The sequence below is a fragment of the Oppia nitens genome, unplaced genomic scaffold (assembly GCF_028296485.1).
Source record: "Oppia nitens isolate AA-2021 unplaced genomic scaffold, nextdenovo-longstitch-racon4-pilon3 scaffold35_pilon_pilon_pilon, whole genome shotgun sequence".
Lineage (NCBI taxonomy): Eukaryota > Metazoa > Arthropoda > Arachnida > Sarcoptiformes > Oppiidae > Oppia > Oppia nitens.
This window is the reverse complement of record NW_026533216.1, coordinates 369304-386649: the sequence shown is the minus strand read 5'-3', so window position 1 is coordinate 386649 and position 17346 is coordinate 369304. Positions and strand designations below refer to the sequence as shown.

At 34.2% G+C, this 17346-nt stretch overlaps 3 protein-coding genes across 3 annotated transcripts; 2 read left to right on the top strand and 1 right to left on the bottom strand.

Moving 5' to 3' along the window:
* Positions 1–530: 530 nt before the first annotated feature.
* LOC128957073 (leucine--tRNA ligase, cytoplasmic-like) lies at positions 531–4897 on the top strand. The gene is made up of 8 exons (XM_054302788.1): positions 531–942; positions 1036–1664; positions 1740–3109; positions 3185–3368; positions 3435–3933; positions 4035–4145; positions 4237–4570; positions 4650–4897. Exons 1-8 carry the CDS (start codon positions 700–702, stop codon positions 4862–4864), a joined length of 3585 nt encoding a protein of 1194 aa, XP_054158763.1. The 5' UTR covers positions 531–699; the 3' UTR covers positions 4865–4897.
* Positions 4898–5229: 332 nt separating this feature from the next.
* Positions 5230–7532, bottom strand: LOC128957074 (DNA replication factor Cdt1-like). Its single transcript, XM_054302789.1, has 2 exons — positions 5717–7532; positions 5230–5650 (listed from the first exon to the last, which is right to left on the bottom strand). Exons 1-2 carry the CDS (start codon positions 7253–7255, stop codon positions 5273–5275), a joined length of 1917 nt encoding a protein of 638 aa, XP_054158764.1. The 5' UTR covers positions 7256–7532; the 3' UTR covers positions 5230–5272.
* A 314-nt stretch (positions 7533–7846) lies between these two features.
* LOC128957005 (glutathione synthetase-like) lies at positions 7847–9743 on the top strand. The gene is made up of 3 exons (XM_054302722.1): positions 7847–7897; positions 8000–8184; positions 8297–9743. Exons 2-3 carry the CDS (start codon positions 8094–8096, stop codon positions 9667–9669), a joined length of 1464 nt encoding a protein of 487 aa, XP_054158697.1. The 5' UTR covers positions 7847–7897; positions 8000–8093; the 3' UTR covers positions 9670–9743.
* Positions 9744–17346: the final 7603 nt, after the last annotated feature.

Below are 17346 nucleotides of genomic sequence, written 5' to 3'. Positions count from 1 at the left end.
ACATTACCCCGCGGTAAGTAATTTAGTAATATTTAAATTATTATATAATAAACAAAAATTTGTAAGTATTTAATAATTAGTTTTTTAAAAAAATAAATGTATAAATTGTTTTTTTTTGGTTAAATTTTTAATTTACTATATATTTTATAACATTATTAATTTATAATGTATTTTATCTCTCTCTTTCTATTGCAATAATGTAATGCTATTGCAAATTGATTTTTTATATACAGTATGTTTGAATACATATATTACATAATTATTGTAAATTTTTATCATTTTTTTGTTGTATTGATTTTAATAGTCACTTATCATTTTTGAAAGTTACTAAAAAATTTTATTAATATATAGTTTTGTTATTTATTTATTTTATTTTTTTGAATAAATACTGAGACCAAAAAAAAACTAATAAAATAATTTATTTATTTATTTTTTTATAATAAACATAATTCAACAAAAAATTATTGTAAAAATACGGTATAAAAGTTTATACTATAAACCGGTAACCAAACCGCTAAACTCTTAAGGTTACGCACTCTAGTGCTTAACACATAACAACACGTGTATAACTATTACTACTACACGGAAACTAACCGATAGGTTATATATATATATCATAGATTGTTTGGTGGCGACCCGAACCCGACATTTGTGTGGATACACCCGCGTGGATAACCCGTGAACCCGACCGCCAATACAATGGAGTCTACGACGACTACCGCCGCCGCCGCGGCCGCCAAAGGCAAAGCAAAACTTCAGTTTTATCTGCAAATGGAGAGACAAATGCAGGATAAGTGGCGAACCGGTCGTATCTACGAAGTTGACGCACCCGACGATGGCCATCGCGACAGTCTGGACGATAAATTTATGGGCACTTTTCCGTTTCCCTATCCGAATGGCCGCATGCATATCGGTCATACGTTTTCGTTGTCCAAACTTGAGGTAAATAACAGTTTTGTTTTATGAGACCAACAGCTGTTGTTGGCAACCGATATCCTGACTGACCACTGATTGATTAATTTAATTACCGTACAGTTTATTGTCGGCTTTTGGCGTTTAATGGGCCGCCGATGTCTACTACCGTTCGGCTTTCACGCATCGGGAATGCCGATCAAAGCCTGTGCCGACAAACTCCGACGCGAAATGCAAGACTTTGGTTTTCCGCCACAGTTTCCCAACGACGACAACAAGGACAGCACTGCCGCCGATACCACAAGCGATCCAGTGATCAAAGACAAGTCAAAGTCTAAGAAGTCAAAACTACTGGCGAAGACAATTCAAGCCAAATATCAGTGGCTAATCATGCGATCGCTTGGACTCAGCGACGATGAGATCCGGCCGTTTGCCGATCCGCTCTATTGGTTAGACTATTTCCCCCAGCGATGGGTCGATGATCTCCGGGCATTTGGCCTACGGGTTGACTGGCGTCGGACATTCATGACTACCGATCGTAATCCTTTCTTCGATTCGTTCGTCAGGTGGCAGTTCTTTAGGCTGAAAGAGCGAAATAAGATTAAGTTCGGTAAACGTTATTCAATTTATTCGCCAAAAGATGGCCAGCCGTGTATGGATCACGATCGGCAATCGGGCGAAGGTGTCGGTCCGCAGGAGTATACACTCATCAAAATGAAAGTCCTGGAACCGATACCATCGAAACTGCAAAAGTATTTTGATTTTGAAAAACTAATTTTTAGTTTAATTTATTAATTAATTGATTGTTTGTTTGTTTTTTTCAATAGTCTAAACGGCGACATATATCTAGTGGCCGCTACACTACGTCCCGAAACAATGTACGGCCAGACCAACTGTTGGCTCAGACCCGACATGAAATATATTGCCTATACTGTCAACGGCGGCGACATATTTGTATCGACTGAACGATCCGCTCGTAATCTATCGTTTCAGGGCTTTACTAAAGTCAACGGTGTTGTAGACAAACTCATGGACCTGATCGGCTCAGACCTGATTGGTACGAAACTACGGGCACCGCTTACCAGCTACGAACACATCTATGCGCTGCCAATGTTGACCATCAAAGAGGATAAGGGAACCGGTGTTGTCACAAGCGTACCATCGGACGCACCCGACGATTATGCAGCGCTCAGGGATCTGAAAAATAAGCCGGCTCTGCGCGAAAAGTATGGCGTCACTGACCTGATGGTACTGGCCTACGAACCGATACCCATAATCGACATTCCCGACTTTGGTAGTCTAGCAGCGGTTACAGTGTGCGATCAATTGAAGATCCAGAGTCAAAATGATACCTTGAAGTTGGCCGAAGCCAAGGATAAGGTCTATTTGAAAGGCTTTTACGACGGCGTTATGCTTGTTGGCGAATACAAGGGCCAGAAGGTTGCGGCCATCAAAAAGGATATACAATCCCAGTTGATTGCATCCAACGATGCACTGGTATATATGGAACCGGAAAAACTAGTTATCTCCCGATCGGGCGATGAATGTGTGGTTGCATTATGTGACCAATGGTTTTTGGAATACGGCGAACCCGAATGGCGTGCATTGACTGAGAAAATGTTGGCCACAATGAATACATATTCGGACGAAACCCGACGTAACTTTGAGGCCACATTGGATTGGCTGAAAGATCATGCATGTAGTCGACAGTACGGTCTGGGATCACGTTTGCCGTGGGCTCCCGAATGGCTCATTGAATCGCTGTCCGATTCAACCATCTATATGTCCTACTATACAGTAGCTCATCTGTTACAGGGCGGCGTTATGGACGGTTCGGCTAAGTCGCCGATCGGTATCGAAGCCGCAAGTTTGACGCCCGAAGTTTGGGATTATATATACTTTGCCGGCGCTCAGTATCCGTCCGATTGCGGTATACCGCGTGAAAAATTGGACAAATTGCGCACTGAATTCAACTATTGGTATCCATTGGATTTGCGTACATCGGGTAAAGATCTGGTACCCAATCATTTAACTTATTTCCTATACAATCATTGCGCTATTTGGCCAAATGAACCCGATAAGTGGCCACGAAGTGTTCGGGCAAATGGTCATCTGTTGTTGAACAATGAAAAAATGTCGAAATCTACCGGCAATTTCTTGACACTGACCGAAGCTATTGAAAAATATTCAGCCGACGGTAAATATATATATATTTATTTATGCAGTATATTATAGTTATATTTACCGATAATTTTATTGCTGTCATATATAGGTGTCAGATTTGCGTTGGCCGACGCCGGCGATGGTATCGATGACGCAAACTTTACCGAAAAACAAGCAGACAATGGCCTCCTGAAGCTCTATAACTTTATTGAGTTTAGCAAAGAGATTGTCGCCAATCAGGCGTCGATGAGAACCGGACCGACCGATACTTTTGACGACAAAGTGTTTGAAAAGTAAACGGAAAATTATTTACCGTTTATTAGGATTTTCTTATTATTTTTATTTATTTATTTTTTTAGTGCAATGAATCGGGGAGTAAATGAAACGGAACGACACTATAGGGCCATGAATTTTAAGGAAGCGCTGAGAACCGGGTTTTTCGAGTTTCAGGACTCGAGAGATAAGTATCGGGAGTTGAGTCAAAGTGCTGGAGGAATGCACAGAGATTTGGCCCTCAAGTTTGTCGAAATACAGGCCATACTATTGTGTCCGATATGTCCGCATACGGCCGACTATGTCTGGACGGAAGTACTCCAGCGATCGGATAGTGTTAACACTAGCCGCTGGCCACAAGTTGTCGCCGTCGACGATGTACTACTGCAGTCGTTTGCCTATCTGATGGACGCTACCCATAGTTTTCGTTTACGATACAAGACTTTTATGACACAAAAATCCAAAGATAAGACAGCCAACAAAGCACTGGCAGCTAAACTGCCGACACACGCGACCATATATGTGGCCAAACAGTTTCCGCAGTGGCAGTCAATCATATTGACAACAATGAAAACATTATACGAGGTTTACAATTGAAATATTAATTATTATGTTTGAAGTTATTATGTTTTTTGTTAATATTTTTTGTTTTGTTTTTTTTTGTCGCCAATTATTTATTTTTTTAGGACAACAAACGAAAATTACCGGACAATAAATTAATAGCCGAAAAGTTATCGAAAAATCCCGATTTAAAGAAATATATGAAAAAAGTTATGCCATTTGCCGAACACCGAAAAGTATTAATTATTTTATTTTTAAATAAATACTTTTTTCAATTGATTTGTTTTAAATTTTCCGATAATTTTTTTTTTATTATTTAAATTAAAGCAAATGTTTGTCGAGTTTGGCGAAAGTGTTTTCGAGGAAACGTCGGCTTTCGACGAGCGTCAGGTATTGCGCGAAAACATTGCATACCTGACCTCAACACTCGACTTAGAATCGGTAGACATTGAGTTTGCCGACGCGGCCGACGAGAAAATTCAAGGCGAATGCTGTCCCGGAGATCCGTATATTGTCTATCGAACTGAACCGTCGGTAACGGTTACGGCCATCAATCAGCAACAGTTTAGACCGTATTTTGAGATCAAGATTCCTATCTATAGCTCGGATACTGTCCGGCGAGTGGCCGACAGGATATGCAAAGAGAATCGTTTTATCAAAGGTTTGGTGTTATTATTATTACCGATTAACCGATAATTGTCTTACCGGTAAATGTTATTATTTTTTTTGACAATTGATAGACTCATCCAAAGTGAAACTATTGCGTTACGCGGACGGGTTGACTGGACCGCGACGTATACCCAATTTGAATCAATTAGCCGACGATAAGGTTGAGATGAACGGCGAGACGACAACAATTGCGGCAATTGTCGAGTCCAACGAAGTGAATGTCGTAGTTAGCGGTAAAACATACGGTTTGGGTAAACAATTAGTCTATTTTGTTGATGAAAATTAATTTAAACTGTTTTTTTAAATAAATAATAATTACCGGTATTATTATAATAACTAATAATTTGATATTTTTTTTATTAATTAAATTGTCAATAAAAAAATTGTTTTTAATATTATTAAATACAATGAAATTTTAATTTTATAACTTATTTATTATTATAAAAAAATATGAAAAATTAGTCATTTAAATGATTGATTCATTAATTACCGGTAGAAAAATAAATTGTTTACATAAACATAAAAAACAAACAATTTTTATGATTCAAATTACCGGTTCATATAATATATATATATTCATAAAAATATAAAGTTAAGTCAGTTAAAAAAGATAATTAAAAATATAAAAAAAGTTAAAAAATTAAGTATAATATAAAAATCAATATTAAAAATTGGGGGAAAAAATCAAAAACAATTATTGCTTTAAAAGTTGAATTTTTTGGTCGACTCTCTGGTCAAGTGTCACAATATTAACCTCTTTTCTAATCTTAATATAACTACTGTTGACATTACCGCCCGATTTTACTTCCAGCGAATAGATCCAGTCGGGCATAAATTGGCACAAATAGTCCACATGTTCTCTGGCCCGGAGTATCGACAGACTCGATGTAAAACTGTTGACTATTTTCGTGACCAACTGGTCATAAGGTATGGCCAACTTCTTCGAACTAATGAAAAAGCTGTGTATTATACGAATAAATTCGGGTAACGAACGCAATAGACTTAGTTCGGCCTCGACTTTCGGTTTACGGGTCATCTCTTTGGCCAAATTGGCTGCTTCTTTGGCACGGATCTGATAACATACAAAAAAAATGAAATTAATCGAATCAATGGTTAAAATTCATATATTTAGACAAACCTTTTGCAATAAATCCATTGAAAGACCTTTGAGAACACCTTTTGTGATCTTTTTGTTGTTTGAAGTGATAGCAGTTTTGCCATCAATTTGATTGTCATCAGAGGTAGTAGTAGTCGTAGTAGTATTATCTGCATCAGCAGTCGTCGTTGATAAGCCTAAACGTTGTCGAGTTGACTCCAGAAACAGTTGAGCCGATTTGTCTTCAAATTTAGGTTCTACTGGCATAGCATTGACATTCGGTACGATATCGGGTACCGAATCCACACGAAACTTCGGATGCCATCTAAACAGTTCTTTGTCATCGACATTGATGTCCAAACCATTCAAATAATTTTTATGATAATCTTTGGTAATGTCCAACAATTTTCCAGTAAATAACTGATGTCTTTCCAATAGATGTACGGAATTCAATCGGATATCAACATTGGAGTTATAGACGGGACTAATCATCAGCTGATAATAGGGTTTACGATTATCCAGACCAGAGTTAAACAATTGGTAGCGAAGTTTAAAAGCATCGGCAAAAATGGTCACTATTTGGGCCAATCGTTTCTTATCGAACCGTTTGCTTGTCATTCGTTCGACTGATTCCCGAAGCTTTTCAAACGTACAGTTTTCCTGACGTTTGTAGTGCATCGACACTATAGTGTCGACCGATTTGAACATATCGGCTAATAAACGATATTTCTGAGGCAATACCAGTCCCGGCCTATCATCAGGTTTGTCCACCAGATAACTGTATCGATCGAAAACCCGTAGCGATTCGTTTGTTGCCGACTTGTAGTTGTTTTTGTTGTTGTTTTCTCGAGCTTTCTGCGAACTATTCGACGACGACGACAACAATGGCTTCGGGTCTTCAAAAACGTCGAACAATCGGCGCCGATAAGTGGACGAACAATTGGACTCATAGTTTGGTATAACACTTACGGGCGATTTCAGTGGCGGTATTATCGGACTGAACGCCAAAAATGCTCGACTCGACGGCGAATGTCTAACTGGACTTCGGTTTGGTGTACGAAAGCCCGACGACAACGACTTAGTCGGTGTCTTGACTTTAATCTCTTTGAATTGTTTGACTTTTTCGGCGCAATCGTTGATTTTCGACAATTGTCTCTTCAGATCCAATAGATTAGTACATTTGCGTAGCTTTTCCTTTACTTCGTTAACATTCAGATCCTTGGCTTCTTCGGCGAGGTCGCCTTTGCCGCCATCACTCGTAACCAATGGTCGACCAGCGGTCGCGGGCGTCTTGCAGCTATCGGTAGTCTTGAAATCAATGCCAACCTCACATTTGGGTGTCCGCTGGCGTTTGGCTGCCGATAGTTTACTACTGGCCGTCGATTTAGACGAGCTTTTTATGGACGACTCTTTCTTGCGTTTCGGTGTCTTATCGTTTGTTACTACCGGTGCCGCGTAATCATTGTCGGCAGTAAACTCGGTGGCCGTTAGCTTATTTGTCGTCAACTTTTTGGCTGCTGTGGCCGATACGCCGCGCTTTTGGGCGGCAAAAAAGTCGGTCACTCGTGTTTGTGTGGCCATTATATACTAATGTCAATAAATAGAGGTTAAAATCGGTGGTCAAATTATAAAGTGGTCAATCAATCAACAAAAACATCGGCTATTTGTGTCGTCAAAATTAGTGGTCAGTTATTATTATTAGTATTATTATTGATATGTAAAACACGTGTTGTTTTTGTTTTGTGTGTGTTTTAAATGTCTTCAAATAATAACTAATACATTGACTAAACATTTGGTCAAACAATGGACTTCCAGTTAATGTAAAGTAAAGTAAAGTATTTTTTTGGCGCCAACTACTAGACCTTTAATACCAATGCATATAAAGTACGTCAATATATTTGTAATATTTTCTAAAAATGTTTTATGTGTTTGGATTCAATAGTTGGGTGGGGGAGTTGTGAGGGGGAAATGAATTTATTGGACGTTATTCATTGTCTATGTTTAATACGTTTATTGCATTTCATATGTTTATAACATATATTTATTAAATACATCTATAGTTTCATGCATTTAGTGTAAAATCAAGTATGAAAATACTGTAAGTGTTATACACTGTCAAGCAGTTAGAGCTAAGGCGCTAAAAATAATACTGTAATAACTATATGTAAATATTTTCTATGTATATGTAATACACTATATCTATGGATGGCCTATGGATGGGAAGTATGTATACAAAAAGTGCATGTATTCATAGCAATACTAAATAATAATAATAATAATAATAATAATCACATGATATTAACCGTTAGTTTTTTTTTTTATTAGTTAGTGTAAAGTCTAGTGATGTGACCATCGATTTCGGCGACCGTATTGGCCGTATTACAAGAGTTTTTCTTTCGCCACCTCAACCAGCATATGAATGGATCAATTGACTCAATTGGTTGATAGTCTGACCGCCGACGACCTGTTGGCCATCGAACGAGAGGTCAAAGACTATGCCTTAGCTAAAGGTTTGTCAATAATTGTCTGTCTTCTTCTTCTTCATCATCGGTGTCTCAAAAACCGATGATGTCTTCATCGATGATAATCATCTGCTGATCACCCAATTGATTGATTGATTAGGTATTGCCTTCAAGTTGGCCAATTCGCCGCCGGACACGGTATCGCTGGCACCGTTGACACTGTTTCCGTCGCCGTTTCCCCGCAAACACTTTGACTTCGGTCATCGACTGCAACCGCTGGTCAATGCCGTCTCCCATAAGATTGCCTACGATCACGGCTTTCTGGCGGATTCGTTGGCCAAGACTGTCCAAGTGGACGATTTTACTGCCAAAATGTTTGACGTCTATACTCAGGTCAGACGGGAAGGTATGGCTCAGACCACTAGTTTAGGTCTGTTTCGAGCCGACTATATGCTGGACGAGCGCCCGGACGGTGGCGGCGGCTACGATCTCAAACAGGTTGAAGTGAATAATATATCGACCAGTTTTTGCGGTCTCGCGCCGGCCGTACGCGACGTTCACCGACACGTACTGGCCAAGTACGGTGCCAGTGCCGACATCGGTGACCTTGACAAACGGTTACCGATAAATCGGTCTACGGAATTGATGGCCGCCGGACTGATCAAGGCGTACGACTATTACAATCGATCGTCGGCTGTCATACTGGTAGTTGTCGAGCAGGTAGTGGTCAACATATTTGATCAGCGGGCTATCGAGTTTACCGTATCACGGTCGCGGCCCGATATTCGACTAATTCGCCGGACATTTGCCCAATTAAGAGACGCCGTGAGATTGGGCAACAATCGTGAGCTGATTGTCGATAACAAACACGAGGTGGCAGTGGTGTACTATAGGACCGCATACGCGCCCCAGGATTACGCCGGCGACCAGGACTGGGACGTCAGGCTATTGATGGAGAGATCCCGTGCCGTCAAATGTCCATCCATTCAGTATCACTTGACTGGTTGCAAAAAGATTCAGCAAATTGTCAGCAATCGGCAAGTAGTGGAAAAGTTTGTCGCCGACCGGCGCGATGTCGACGATCTGATGCAAGTGTTTGCCGGCTTATGGGGTCTGGAATCGGGCCCAGACGGTGACCAGGCTATCGATATGGCTCTGGGCGAACCCAATCGATTTGTATTGAAACCGCAGCGGGAGGGCGGCGGCTATAACTATTTTGGTGGACAACTTGCCCGGAAACTCGACGAGATTAGACATACCAAGGAAAGGGAGTCGTATATATTGATGGAACTGATACGTCCGCCTAAAGTACCGAACCATATACTGGCCCCGAATAAGTCGTTGGCCGCCAATAGTTTTCGGCCGTCCAATATTACGTGCGAATTTGGTGTATTCGGTACAGTGATGGGCAATGCCGATGAAATTATACTAAACTCAGAGGCCGGTCATCTAATCAGAAGTAAGACCTACGGCACCAACGAGGGAGGAGTGGCCGCCGGTTTCGGTGCACTGGACTCGCCATACCTTTATTGATCTGTTTTTAATTTCTAGTGTTGTTTATTATTTCAGAGTATATTATACTATAATTAAAGTTTAGTATCAATTGTTGGGGTATTTTAGTTATATATATATATAATTTATTTATTATACATTTTAATAGTATGTAGTTATTGTTTAGTAATAGATTTACTTTTGAATTTATTTAACAAATTTTAATATAATATTTTTATAATTTGTTTTTTTTATATATATATATATATATATACAGAATATGTTATATTATGATTTTAATTTTTTATTCATTGAATTGTTGTAATATTTAATTTGAAAGAAAAATATTTTTTATAAATATATATATTTACACAGAAATCAATGTGATGTGATATTATCATAATATGATTTGATTTTTATTTATTGTTTATATAACCAACAAACAAACAAAAAAGTCAGTTTTATTTATATTTATTTTTTATATAAATCATAACAATTGTTGATTGAAACAACTTGACTGGAAATCACTGCCTTATTATTATATTGACTATCAATTAATAGGAATACACACACAAAAAAAAAGTTTTATATATATATATATATATATTTTTCTATACATACGGTATAATGTTTATAATCTATTGATGATATCTATCCACCAAAAAAAAAACACAAATGAAAAGTGATTTCAGTAAATGATATGTCAATCTATCTCTCTCTTACTCTCTCTCTCTCTCTCTCTCTCTCTCTCTCTCTCTCTCTCTCTCTCTCTCTCTCTCTTAATGTTATCTCCCGTTCCCCTCCCGTTTATATTGCTATCGTTAGCACTGGTATGCCTATGATGTTGTAGTTGTGCCCATCGATTTGCAATCAAATTAAGAGTTAAATTGAGTTAAAAATTATAGACTACACAAAGTGTTTTATATATATATATATATATATATATATTGGTGTCGGATATGTCGACAACTACTATAACTATCGGTGCCTTCAATGATAAGAGCGAGAGATAGTGAACACCAAAAAAAAAAATGTTAAATATATGGCAATCATATCATACTTTACTTTATATATATATAACTTACACACTAAACAATGTTGAGTTAAACTAACACATATAAACCATAATCAAGTTTGAGTACCAAATAATAATATATATAAAAAAAACTAAATAATGATAATAAAAAATAAAATAAAAATACATTTTTGTGTTGTTTTTATCGCCTTCAATATTACAAACAAATTGTTTTGCTGTCAATATATATCTATGTTTATCTTTCACTCCTTATATTTTTTTTGCCTCAATTTTTTTTTTTATTTATTTGGTGCGCTTATACTGTAGTTATTTCATCAAACACTGGGCGCTATATTTTAGGGCTAAGCCCGGGTAGAGAGAGAGAGAGAGAGAGAGAGAGAGAGAGAGAAACCTAATAATAATCTACACTAATGTTTTGATAACAAATTTATATATAATTATATTTACAGTACTAAATGTAATTTCATACTCTCTTTCTTTCTCTCTCTTTCTCTCTCTCTCTCTCTCTCTCTCTCTCTCAAGTAATAACTATTTGCGATTATATAACAGTCTATCTATAAAAATAAAACTATATCTTAGAAAATAGCCCTAAAAATTATGATCACACAAACAACACTAATTGATGCTATTTATTATTATTATTAGTAGTAGTATATTAATAATATCATATAACTTATATAATACTTGATTAACACGCTATTACAATAAAACTGTATATAATAATACCGACAAATAAATTGATGATTAAACTAAAAGATGATTTTATTTTATAAAAAATAATTGTTGTGTATAATAACAACTACATTATAATTATGTTTAGTGCCGATTAATTACAGAGGATTTCTATAATATAAATATATATATCGTTATTAAACAAATTAAATTATTATAATTTATATATACTATAGTATATATAGTTTGTTTGGTTTTTATTAAGTACATTAGATATTGTAAGTATATGTATATATTTTAGTTTAGTATATTAATTAGATTTTCCAACAACAACATAAAATTAAAAATTAAGTTTATTATATATATATATAGTTGATTTAATTATTATTATTTTTTATTATTATCATTAAATAATAACCAATTTTGTGTGTTTGTTGTACGGATTTAATGGCTAGTCGTGAGCGCCCAACACAACAATCCTATGGGCGCTTATCCTATCTTATACTGTATATTTATATGGATATCCCTGCTCTCTCTCTCTCTCTCTCTCTCTCTCTCTTTCTTTACAGTATCTTAACTATCTATCTGTATACTACCCGCCCCTCGGGATCACCTCTAACTTCATAGAGAAAGATCTTAGAGACAGAGAGAGAGAGAGAGAGAGAGAGAGAGAGAGAGAGAGAGAGAGAGAGAGAACCCATAGTCAGGGCTTATGTATTGTTTTTTTAAAATAATTTTTTTTGTTGGGTTATTCAATACAAATCTCTAATAAGATATATGTATTTTTTAAGCAAAAATTTTTTCGTTGTTGTTGTTGTTTTAGCCAACTATTTATACTTACAGTAAAAAAAATCTCTGTAATTATATATTGAGAAACTTATTAAGAGTTAATTAGTTGGTATATACAGTATTATTGTTATATTATTATAAATTTATGAAATATTTTTTTTTTTTTGAAGTTGTTTGAGGATAACATCTTAATGTAATTAAGTTATTTAATCGTTGAGTAGTGTCAAAAAACTAATTTAAAAAACACATTGTATTAATATATAATATTTAAAAAAAAATTTATTATTAATAATAATATTATTAAATAATATACTGGTATTTAAATACACAGATAGTCTCTAATAGTATTTAGCGTTAATTTAGTTATTAATCGTTAAGGTTTGGTTAGTGTGTGTGTGTGTGTGTGTGTGTGTGTGTGTGTGTAAAATAATAATAATAAAAAAATATACTAATATTTAATATAATATAAATATAAAAACACTAAACAACAACAACAAGAAAAATGTGTTTTAATTTTTCATATTTTTTTTAAATAAATATATTTCTCACACAAAAAACTTTCAAATTTTGATTTATTTGTGAATTTTTATGCGAAACAGAGTGAGTGAGTGAGTGAGTGAGAGAGAGAGAGAGAGAGAGAGAGAGAGAGAGAGAGAGAGAGAGAGAGAGAGATAATAAAATAAATTTTAAATATGTTTTAAATTATGGTAAGCAAACACTTTATATTTTTCATACTTTATAAATATACTGTAGATTTTTTTGTTGTTGAGATATAATTACATATATTTTTTTATTATTTAGTATTATTATTATTATTACGATTACTGGCGATTACCACCCAATCATCATAAGCAGCAGTGGCGGCGGCGTCGGCACCAACTCATCACCAAAAAAAAAATAAAAATAAATTACAACTAAAGTGTCGGTGATTTAGTAGATCCAGGATTTGTGTCGTTTAGGATTTCGGGTCTCTCTCTCTCTCTCTCTCTTTCTCAAAACCCCTCATATAGTGATAAGGGCTGTCCTCTTAATGATACCGATGCTCACAAACTTTAGTCTCAAATAAACATTATTTTCTCTCTCTCTCTCTCTCTCTCTCTCTCTCACACACACACACACTCACACACACACACTCACACACACACACTCACTCACTCAGTCGCCCTAACCCTAACACCCGACACATCTCTTTGGTTTAGAGATTAACTAATGTTTTTCTAGTCTTTATATTGTTTCGGACTAATGATAGGACATAACTATTACTACTACACAACAGTTACTTCATATTATTATTAGTAATACAGTATTTTTTTTTTTGTAGGCCAAACCTATTGCCTTATATTATATTAGGCGATAACTACAGTATTTTTTTCACAGTTAATCATAATAAAACAAAAATATTATATACAGAGTATATACTGTATATATTTAAGGTAATACACTGTATACCAAAAAAAGCAATAAATATTGTTTTAAAAAAATATATAACAAATTTATTGGTGTTAAGTACAGTACATACATATAAATTTAGTAATAATAGTTAAAAACACATTTTTTAAAAAAAAAGTGTAAATATATATTTTATAACAATAATTATCTCTCATTTTTTGTTGTTGTTGTGTTGAAAAAATACAGTAATTTTTTTGGTTCCCCCTTCAACCCCCCCCCCCCGAAAAAATAGGTCCAATTAATTTGGTAAAAATTGGTGCTAAAACCTCCTCCAGGTTATTGACTATAGTATTGACTTTATGCGCTTATATATACAGAATATATGGTGTGCTCAGGGATTAGGACAGTGCTCCGAGAGATGGTTGGTTAGGCCTAATAGATGATAAAATTTAAAAAAAACCACAAAACCAGGGATACCAGACACCCCTGGAAAAGAAAGTAAAGGGCAATAAAAAAAAAATTTGCATAAAAATTAGTTTTTCGGTCTCTTTTTTTTGGATTCTTTAGGTTTGAGGTTTGCCTTAAATGATGGTCTGTTATCATATGTTTAGAGAGAGAGAGAGAGAGAGAGAGAGAGAGAGAGAGAGAGAGAGAGAGACGGAGTTTCAGATGAATAGACAAAACTAATGGTCCGACACTTTAAACTGCTCTCTCTCTCTCTCTCTCTCTCTCTCTCTCTCTCTCTCTCTCTCTCTCTCTCTCTCTCTTTCCTCTCAAATATATATATACAGTAATTACTACTTAAATATAATTAGCTATTAATTTGAATTTTATTTTACTTATATATATTTTTTTCTTTAGTATCTTATTTTCTTTTAGGGGCACTATTTATGTCTACTAAGTCTACGAAATAAATAGATTTTGTTTTTCAACAATAAAAAAAAAATAAAAAGAAAAGTGATTTTATTTTATTTTTTTATTATTGCTGTAAACCTAATAATAATTATTTATACTGTACTTTATATATGTTATTAAATTTCAATTGCAATAATATATTAATATATAAATCAAATATAGTGTAGCTATAATTATATATTTATAACAATAAATTTTTATTTAAAAAAAACTGCTGAACAATTGAAATAGTAAAAAAATGTATATATAATAAATATGTATAAAAAAAATAAATAACATGTAAAGTATAAAATAGTATTAAATTTTTTATGACATTTATTTTTATTTTTTTTCAAAATAAAGGAAATATTTATACGGTATTAGGAATTCATAATTATTATATTATATTTGTTAAGTTAGTTATATTATATACTGTATATATATATATATTAATTCAATTGTAGATAAATAAATATACTTAAATAATAATAAAGAAAAATCAGCATAAAATTTGATGATATTTTTTTATCTGTGTAATTGATTTTATACATTATATATACAGTATATTAGTTTATACTGTATTATACAGTATATAAATTGTATATCAATTTTATATACAGTATTTTTTGTTGGTTGTTATTGTTAAACCCATACTGTATTATACAGATATATATATAAAAAAACTATTAGTTATTATGTTAATGAAGATGATCTTAAAGGCAGTCACTATATTCACTCTCTCTCTCTCTCTCTCTCTCTCTCTCTCTCTCTCTCTCTCTTTCGATGTCAATACATACTGTGTATATCCCATTCCTCCTCATCATCAATAAAAACACTACCAGTGCTTCTCTATTATATATATACAGTATATATATATATATTGATATCAAATGGTTTTTCCTCGTCACTGGATGGGTGGAGATCACATCCAGTTGCTTATGTAGGCGCACACACATTGAGTGAACGACACTTATACAGTACTTACTATCCGGCAATACATTAGGCGATCATATTTCACGAAATAATAATAATAAAAAAATGTATTTTCATCTAATATGTAATATACAGTATATGTTATATTATATAATATATATAAAATAAATTGAATCCGATTTTTATTATATTGTGGATGAGTTATATTACTGTAAAGTTTTATATACAATATATTATATCAATAGTTATGATACAAACTTAATTCACTTATTAACTATAATACTTATACAATGTAATTGAATGCTAAGCTATATATACAGTATATATACAATATATATTTGGCATTACATTAAATCATACAATAGTCTCGACAACAATGTCTCAAACAATTATCCTTTTAATGTCCACATAGTTATGTGTGTGTGTGTACTGTATGTATGGGATAAGCCCTACAAAAGCTAACCCCAGAAATTGTTGTGTCAAATACTTTTAAGTCCCAATCCATTGAACGTAAATAGGCGTACATTTTATAGATACTATATATTTATTTTCAATATAACAATATCTATCTATATTACAGTAGATATATGGCAATGATAATGATCGTCATCATCACTGGTATATTACTATATAGATATATACAGTATATATAAGTAATAAATATATGACTACTCAAAATACATTAGGCGCTCAATAAATCTTAAATGTGGTCATCCATATATCCGGGAGTGTCGGGTACTGTACTGTAGAAATAGTAAGAGAGAGAGAGAGAGAGAGAGAGAGAGAGAGAGAGAGAGAGAGAATCCAATAGTGTTTTTTTCTGGTTAAAAAATGTCATATATATTTATATATATGATTATCTATATCTTGTTTGTTTGTCGAGCACAGGGAGGATAGTTAGATAGTTTTTGAGTGGATGGGTGAGTGAGTGAGTGAGTGAGTGAGAGAGAGTGAGAGTAAAAAGTCGGCAAAATTCAACCTCTCGTTTCATGTGACGATTACTTCGCTCTATTGACGGACACAATTGGCACACAAGTTGTTGGTTGGGGTTTACGATGCGATAGCTAAACGAGAGGGGAAATACATCATACAAATCAGTCATATATATATATATATATATCCAGAAGCTAATAGTCTTTTATATGGTACAGGGGGTATAGTATCAGTAGTAGATTGTGAATAGGATGAGAGAGAGAGAGAGAGAGACAGTATCTATAAAACACGACTAAACCATTAACTACTGTTTCTTGTTTTTCGGGCGAAAAACTATATTATAAAATAGTTTAACAAAAATTTTGTTAGTATTTTGTTATATAAATTGATTTTTAAATGACAACTATCTCTCAATCTCTCTCTCTCTCTCTCTCTCTCTCTCTCTCTCTCTCTCTCTCTCTCTCTCTCTCTATTACTCACTCAGTCACTCAAAAAAATAAATAAATCTATGAAAATAATAGGTTATCCTCTCAAACATAACACACATACACACACACTCACTAAAAATCGTTTTTCTCCCACATTTTGGTTGTTATGTTTGATTGAAACAAATATACGGCAATTACTGTTCAAACAACAACAAAAAATTTTAGTATTTTTTTAAGTGAAAGTTATGATCAAATATAATATATATATATATATATTTTTATAAGTAAACTATAATACTATATATATTCAATATATATATATAATTTTTTTTGTTGGGCTATAATTTCAAACGATAGGTCAGTGCTAAAGTAAACACTTGTTTTGTGTGTATGTGTTGTTGTTTGAGAGTAAAAGAAAAGTTTTTTTTTTTTTGGTTTAATAATAATCTTTTTTTTTGATAAGTTTGTGATGAGTGACGACTGGCTGACTGACTGACTGACTGACTGGACTGGACTTATACGGTGTGTTTGATCCGCTTGTATGAGGATATTGTATGATGAGGAGGGGTGTATGGCGTTAATCCCGAACCATTTATTTAATAACAGTTTTACTACTACCAGAGCGAGTAGAGAGAGAGAGAGAGA

Excerpts from the sequence above, each read along its gene's own strand:
- LOC128957073 (XM_054302788.1), top strand. The coding sequence starts at position 700 with ATGGAGTCTACGACGACTACCGCCGCCGCCGCGGCCGCCAAAGGCAAA. Across the intron at positions 3,110-3,184 it reads TGAAAAATATTCAGCCGACG|GTGTCAGATTTGCGTTGGCC; the intron begins GTAAATATATAT and ends TGTCATATATAG. Across the intron at positions 3,934-4,034 it reads CAATGAAAACATTATACGAG|GACAACAAACGAAAATTACC; the intron begins GTTTACAATTGA and ends TTATTTTTTTAG.
- LOC128957074 (XM_054302789.1), bottom strand. The coding sequence starts at position 7,255 with ATGGCCACACAAACACGAGTGACCGACTTTTTTGCCGCCCAAAAGCGC. Across the intron at positions 5,651-5,716 it reads CAATGGATTTATTGCAAAAG|ATCCGTGCCAAAGAAGCAGC; the intron begins GTTTGTCTAAAT and ends GTATGTTATCAG.
- LOC128957005 (XM_054302722.1), top strand. The coding sequence starts at position 8,094 with ATGGATCAATTGACTCAATTGGTTGATAGTCTGACCGCCGACGACCTG. Across the intron at positions 8,185-8,296 it reads AGACTATGCCTTAGCTAAAG|GTATTGCCTTCAAGTTGGCC; the intron begins GTTTGTCAATAA and ends TTGATTGATTAG.